Genomic DNA, 7,417 nt, shown 5'->3' with positions numbered 1-7,417 from the left:
TTTTGATGAAAAACAAACTATTTTGCCTTTCAGAACCTAAAAACTGCATTTATACCAGTGTTGAGTTAAAGCACCTGAAGGGCCAGATATTAATTTTCTAAAATTGTTATAAATCGACTTAAATCGGCAATTATTTGGGTTTTAAAATAGACAAAGATATGAAAACATTAATTAACGTTTATTTACACCTACTGGACCTTAAAAATAAATTAAATGTTTTTTATTTTAGTGTAAAATTCAGTCATAAATAAATAAAAGTCAATTTTATTAAGTGTTTAACTCTTTATTCGTAATTAAAAAAGAAAAAACAAGATAAAGTGTTAAACATAAACACTTGCATTAAAACGAAAAAACACATGGGAAAAAGACATTATGAAAAGAAAATGTTTTTGAACGAGTTTATATCCTAAAATTGAACATGAAAAAGAAAAAAAAAAACAACATGGCTGAGTTAACTTATCACAGCGTTGGGCTTCCATGTTCAACATGAATATATTGAATTGATGAACAAATGTTTATTTGAACTCTTCTTAAGTAATTGGAAGATTGCATTCGACGCAATTGGGGCAAATACCTTGCTCCAATAATCCACTTGGAATGCAATTGACATGACCATTAGGACACGTGTACCATTTCCCAGCGGCGTACGCCATTGGTTCAACCAGCTGGATCATTCCAGATTCCATCTCCATCACTGGCTCGAAACCTGAGATAGAAAATACCTTAAAACCATATCCCTGGTAACCCCATATAATTTAAATTCCCTGACCCTAGGTAACCTTGGATTAAATTCCCTAATGACTGTTACAGGTTTTCCCTAACCTTTGACAACCCTATCTTAAATTCCCTGACTTCTCCAGGTTTTTCCCTAACCCTTAGCAACCCTATCTTAAATTGCCCGACTTTTCCAGGTTTCCCTTGACAACCTTAGCTTAATGTCCCTTAACTTTTCCAGGTTTCCCTTAACAACCTTAGCTTAATGTCCCTTAACTTTTCCAGGTTTCCCTTGACAACCTTAGTTTAATGTCCCTTAACTTTTCCAGGTTTTCCCTTGACAACCTTAGCTTAATGTCCCTTAACTTTTCCAGGTTTTCTCTTGACCTTTAGCAACCCTAGATTAAATGACCCCACTTTAACAAGTTTTCCTTTGACCCTTAAGTAGCAACCCTAGCTTAAATTCACCGACTTTTACCACATTTCCCTTGACCCTTAGCAACCCTAGCTTAAATTCCCGAATTTTCCAGGTTTACCTTGACCCTTAGCAACACTAGTTTAAATTTCCCGACTTTCCCCACATTTTCCTTGACCCTTAGCAACCCTAGTTTAAATTTCCCGACTTTCCCCACATTTCCCTTGACCCTTAGCAACCCTAGCTTAAATTGCCCGACTTTTCCAGGTTTTCCATAACAACCCTAGTTTAAATTCCCCGACTTTTCCACATTTCCCTTGACACTTAGCAACCCTAGCTTAAATTGCCCGACTTTCCCCACATTTTCCTTGACCCTTAGCAACCCTAGCTTAAATTGCCCGACTTTTCCAGGTTTTCCATAACAACCCTAGTTTAAATTCCCCGACTTTTCCACATTTCCCTTGACACTTAGCAACCCTAGCTTAAATTGCCCGACTTTTCCAGGTTTTCCATAACAACCCTAGTTTAAATTCCCCGACTTTTCCACATTTCCCTTGACACTTAGCAACCCTAGTTTAAATTCCCAGACTTTTCCCCCATTTCCCTTGACACTTAGCAACCCTAGTTTAAATTCCCCGACTTTTCCAGGTTTTCCCTAACCCTTGACAAGCCCTTGTTTAAATTCCCCGACTTTTCCAGGTTTTCCCTAACCCTTGACAAGCCCTTGTTTAAATTCCCCGACTTTTCCAGGTTTTCCCTAACCCTTGACAAACCCTTGTTTAAATTCCCCGACTTTTCCAGGTTTTCTCTAACCCTTGACAAGCCCTTGTTTAAATTCCCCGACTTTTCCAGGTTTTCCCTAACCCTTGACAAGCCCTTGTTTAAATTCCCCGACTTTTCCAGGTTTTCCCTAACCCTTGACAAGCCCTTGTTTAAATTCCCCGACTTTTCCAGGTTTTCCCTAACCCTTGACAAGCCCTTGTTTAAATTCCCCGACTTTTCCAGGTTTTCCCTAACCCTTGACAAGCCCTTGTTTAAATTCCCCGACTTTTCCCACATTTTCCTTGACCCTTGGTAACTCTAGCTTAAATTCCCGGACTTTTGAACTTTTCCCACATTTTCCTTGACCCTTGGCAGCCCTAGCTTAAATTCCCCGACTTTTACCACATTTCCCTTGACCCTTGACAACCCTAGCTTAAATTCCCCGACTTTTACCACATTTCCCTTGACCCTTGACAACCCTAGCTTAAATTCCCTTAACTTTTCCAGGTTTTCCCTAGCTGAATTTCCCCGACTTTTTACACATTTTCCTTGACCTTTGACAACCCTACTTCAAATCCCCGACCTTTTCAACATTTTCCCTGACACGTGCCAACCGTAGCTTAAAACTCAACCATCAACCCTAGTTCCTGATAAACAAAACAAAAAACGAAAACTTACCCAAAATTTCCAGCAACTTGCGCTTCAATCCGGCCAAAATCTCGTTACAGGTCATTTCATCATGCTCTTGAAATAACAGAACGCTAAACATATCTTGGTAGCATTTCTTAAACTCGTCACTTTGCTGGGCGTAGATGTTAGCGTAAGTCTTAAGGAATCGCATGGCGCACCTCAACCGACTATTCTCCTTTAAGAGATCATTGCTAATTTGCAAACTTCCGCTGAAAGCCGTATTGGTCATGCGCGAAGCCACGATACCGACAAAAGTGTCGAAATACTTCCTGACTTCGATCAGGATTTTCCCAAATCCGGGGTCGGTTTGAGAATTGGGATCGAGCAATCGCAGATCATTTTCAATTTTCAACAAAGCTTGAAGAATCTCCACGTTATTTATAAAGGTGTACAAAATGGCGTGGCTAATCAGGTAACCCGGTTCCAAGAATCTCAACATGGACGTCACGATGACGTAACTCCATTTGCTAATCGGCTTTCGAGTTACCAATTCATCCAATTTAATTCTCAAATTAGTTTGCGGTTCGGCGGTGTGTTCGTAAATCGAAAAATATTTCAGCTTAAATTTTTCGATTCCCAAATTGGCCATTTTAATAAAATGGCGGAAGTAATTGCTTCGTCGAAAGGGGGTGTAGCAACAAGGGCAACGAAAGACGTAAATAGCCGAGGTCATTTGACATTGCAGGTAAGTGGCAATTTCGTTCGTTTCGAAAATGTGCCCGCAATCTTCCAATTGCAAGAATTTCAAATTGTCGCCGAATTCGGAGACGTAATTTTTGTGGCAAATTCGGCATAAAAAGGGGCATAATTCGCCGCAAATTCCCAAGCAATTATGACCGCACGGCAATATTTTATCGCAGTCGCGGCTGCAAGGGGGACGGTCGCATAATGAATCGCACGTATTTGGGCACGCCCCGTGAATGCAACGACTTTCGCAACTTTCTTGGCAAGGAATGCATGGGTACCCGCACATTTGTTGGCAATAAGTATGGGCGCAACGATTTTGGCAAATCTATCATTGGGGGAAATGGTTTTAAGTTAGGGAGATTGTAGACTTATAGGGGCTGAGTTTATTAACTTAAGAAGTTGTTAATGTTAATCTTAAAGGGTACTTTAAGAAGATGTTAATGTTAATATTAAAGGGTACTTTAAGACGTTAATGTTAACCTTAAAGGGTACTTTAAGACGTTAATGTTAATCTTAAAGGGTACTTTAAGACGTTAATGTTAATCTTAAAGGGTACTTTAAGACGTTAATGTTAATCTTAAAGGGTACTTTAAGACGTTAATGTTAACCTTAAAGGGTACTTTAAGACGTTAATGTTAATCTTAAAGGGTACTTTAAGACGTTAATGTTAATCTTAAAGGGTACTTTAAGACGTTAATGTTAACCTTAAAGGGTACTTTAAGACGTTAATGTTAACCTTAAAGGGTACTTTAAGACGTTAATGTTAATATTAAAGGGTACTTTAAGACGTTAATGTTAATCTTAAAGGGTACTTTCAGACGTTAATGTTATTCTTAAAGGGTAATCGTTTAAGATGTTAATGTTAATCTTAAAGGGTAATCATTAAAGACGTTAATGTTAACATTAAAGGGTAATCGTTTAAGACGTTAATGTTAACATTAAAGGGTAATCGTTTAAGACGTTAATGTTAACATTAAAGGGTAATCGTTTAAGACGTTAATGTTAACATTAAAGGGTAATCATTAAAGACGTTAATGTTAACATTAAAGGGTAATCGTTTAAGACGTTAATGTTAACATTAAAGGGTAATCGTTTAAGACGTTAATGTTAACATTAAAGGGTAATCGTTTAAGACGTTAATGTTAATCTTAAAGGGGTAATCGTTTAAGACGTTAATGTTAATCTTAAAGGGTACTTCCAGAAGATGTTAATGTTAATCTTAAAGGGTACTTTAAGAAGACGTTAATGTTAATCTTAAAGGGTACTTCAAGAAGATGTTAATGTTAATATGAAAATGAGTGTGAAATATGAAGAACCATTAAACCAACAAACAAACAAACAAACAAGCAAGAAGGCAAACAAAACTGACCTGTCTACATGGAGGACAACTAGCAGAGCATATATCCTGGCAGACGTGTCCACAAACCAGGAACCTCTCGCATTTACTTCTGCAAGGGACGTGTAACCTTCCTCTGAAGCATTGGCTACAAGTTCCACCGCAAATATGTCCGCATTCCAAAGTACTTAGGCATCGTCCCTCGCAGCTTTCCATCAGAGCCGGAATGTCGATAGTGGCGACCAAGTTGCATTGGGTTTTGAAAGGATGTCCGCAAGCCGGAGTCACCACGACGTCTTCGACGCAAAAGGTGGAACAAGGTTGGCCGCAACGATTCTTGCAGAGGTGATTGCAAGGCAATAGCAAATTGCATTTTTCTTGGCAAACTTTACGCAATTCTTCTCGATTAGTTTTGTCCTTGCATTGGATTTCGACAGCGTGAAAGCAAACGCCAACTGTTTTAACTTTAAAGAGAGTTAATTGAGGCGTAATTAGAGATCAGTTCTACGACTTTTTCCAAATCCCTGACCATCCAGGTTCCGTACGAACCCTGCCTGACCCCGTGGCAACCCATTTGACCTACCTTTAATTCTGCAAGGTCCGCAAATTTCTCCGCAACTGTAAAGGCATCTATGTCCGCATGGCAAAACTTTTCGGCATCTTTCTTGGCATACTTCCAAATCCTTTTGATGGCAAGTGGTCAAGACCTCCTGACCACACGATTTAACTTGAACGCTACATTGCTTGCAAGGTTGTCCGCATTTGCCGCTGCAAGGATGACCGCAATTCTTATGCATCAAACAGGGCATATCGCAAGATAGGTCATCCGTATCCTTTTCGCAACAAGGAACCATAATTTTGTGGCCGCAATTGTCCATCATTTTGGGTAAGAGTACTTTGCAATCGCCGCATTCTTGGTAGCAAAGTTTAACGCATTTATGCTTGCAATTCAGCAATTTTTCGCAAGGTTTGGGGCATTCGATTTCCAAATGCTCCTGATCGACGGGATGGCAATTGCGATTGCATTTATGGCCGCAATTAAGGATAACATTGCATTTTTCGAGGCAACCCCCGTCTGGTACGTTTTTAAAGTGATCCGCTTTGGAAACTAAAGTTACGCGATTGTGCAATTGACAAACTAGTTCCAGATTGGTTCCGATTGACTGCAAATTGGTGTTATTAAGTATAATCAGAAGGGGATAATAGAAGAAGGATGACACTCTGTATCCTCTTAATACTTTAGTTATGTAACATGATTCTTCCCGGGCTCATGGCACCATTTTGGTTTGCTCTCCCGCTCATCAAACTCAATTCAGATGGGTAACTATCGCACCGTGCTAGGGGGTCAATTCTACAACTGTTTGGTATTTACTAAATCCTCAGACAGCAATCAGCCCACAAACCTTGATTGTCTTGACGTGGGACAAATATCCATGCACAAGCGCATGCGCTAATAGAGTATAATGATGAGGGGGAACTATTTATCGCGTACGGACTTTAGTAACCTTATACACTACAAATGTTAATTTTGATGTTGGGAAGAATCATGTTACAATTACCCCTCCCGCTTTGTAGTGGTACACTTCTCTCGAAGAGAAGTAAAATATATACTTCTGGTATAATTTACTGAAAGATAATTTACCTCAGTTTCCCGCAAATGCGTCGTGATTTTTTCCCACAATTCACTATGCCTGGCGAGCAAATTAAAATTGCCGATGCAATAAAGTCCCTTTTTGGCTCTAGAAAGGGCAACGCAGACCCTATTCGCCGTTTTAAGGAAACCAATAACCCCAGTTTCGTTGCTCCGAACGAAAGACATCAATATGATATCGTTTTCCTCGCCTTGGTAATTATCGACAACGGTGGCTTGGACATTTTCCCAGTGTTTGGGCATTAGACGGCGAATGGTGGACAATTGTCCTTGATAAGTCGTTAGGATGGTAACTTGAGATTGCTTGTAACCTTGCTTAAGTACGTAGTGACAAAGGGCGACTATAAATTCGGCTTCGTGCATGTTTACGCGACTGGTACTGTCGTGCTCGGGACGGACTTCGTGCGATTCGTGGTTCAAGAAGAACATGTTCTTTTTAAAACCTATATGGAGATGGTGGGCCCAATTTTTATTTGACGCTATTCCAGGGTTCGGACGAACTATTTCTATTGAAAATCCCTCCCCGACTTTTCAAGCTTATCCCTGACCAAATTTTACCAATATCCCTGGGACAATTTTAAGTACGTGTTTACCAGAGCCCACTTCATGATAACCAGGGTTCATACAACTTTTGGAAAACCAATTTCCCTGAGATTTCCAGGTTTTTTCCGTATATGGAGTATCCTATGGAGCAAATTTTAACTAGGAGGGCAAATAGGACTATAACCAGGGTTCATACGAAATTTCCAAAGCCAATTTCCCTGATATTTCCAGGTTTTCCAGAGTACTTCTTATAAATTTCCTGGTGCATTTTTTACATTGGAGGAGTGTTATAATTTCAAATAGGGTAACCAGACTACACCTACAACCATGTTTACCATTCTTTGTTAGGTTATAATATACAGAACCAAAATAAAGAATTCCATACAGAGAAGAAATATATTTCTCTCCACAGAGACAACTAACATCGATTTTTTTCGTGCACCAAATTAGATTATGGGTCCCACTGAAGTGTATTTGTTTCACTTATTAATTTCCCTGATTTTTTGGAATAAAAATTAATTTTCCCTGTTTTTTCGAAGAAATTTTCATTTTCCCTGATATTTCCCTGATTTTTTTCCTCTACACCAATTTCCCTGATATTTCCAGGTTTTCCCTGTTT

The 7,417-nt window shown here is 39.3% G+C and overlaps 1 protein-coding gene across 1 annotated transcript; it reads right to left on the bottom strand.

Moving 5' to 3' along the window:
• Window positions 1–258: 258 nt before the first annotated feature.
• Window positions 259–6,709, bottom strand: LOC149649695 (NFX1-type zinc finger-containing protein 1-like). The gene is made up of 5 exons (XM_089849187.1): window positions 6,247–6,709; window positions 5,188–5,767; window positions 4,638–5,068; window positions 2,570–3,593; window positions 259–706 (listed from the first exon to the last, which is right to left on the bottom strand). The coding sequence occupies exons 1-5, from the start codon at window positions 6,682–6,684 to the stop codon at window positions 531–533; spliced, it is 2,649 nt and encodes an 882-aa protein (XP_089705313.1). The 5' UTR covers window positions 6,685–6,709; the 3' UTR covers window positions 259–530.
• Window positions 6,710–7,417: the final 708 nt, after the last annotated feature.

Source organism: Phalangium opilio, unplaced genomic scaffold (assembly GCF_054372755.1).
Source record: "Phalangium opilio isolate 3A_F unplaced genomic scaffold, DU_Popi_V2 ptg000087l_1, whole genome shotgun sequence".
Taxonomy (NCBI): domain Eukaryota; kingdom Metazoa; phylum Arthropoda; class Arachnida; order Opiliones; family Phalangiidae; genus Phalangium; species Phalangium opilio.
Note: the sequence above shows the minus strand (reverse complement) of the source record. Positions and strands in the feature narration are given on the sequence as shown.

Excerpts from the sequence above, each read along its gene's own strand:
- LOC149649695 (XM_089849187.1), bottom strand. The coding sequence starts at position 6,684 with ATGTTCTTCTTGAACCACGAATCGCACGAAGTCCGTCCCGAGCACGAC. Across the intron at positions 5,069-5,187 it reads CGGACCTTGCAGAATTAAAG|TTAAAACAGTTGGCGTTTGC; the intron begins GTAGGTCAAATG and ends CTCTCTTTAAAG. Across the intron at positions 707-2,569 it reads CAAGTTGCTGGAAATTTTGG|GTTTCGAGCCAGTGATGGAG; the intron begins GTAAGTTTTCGT and ends TTTCTATCTCAG.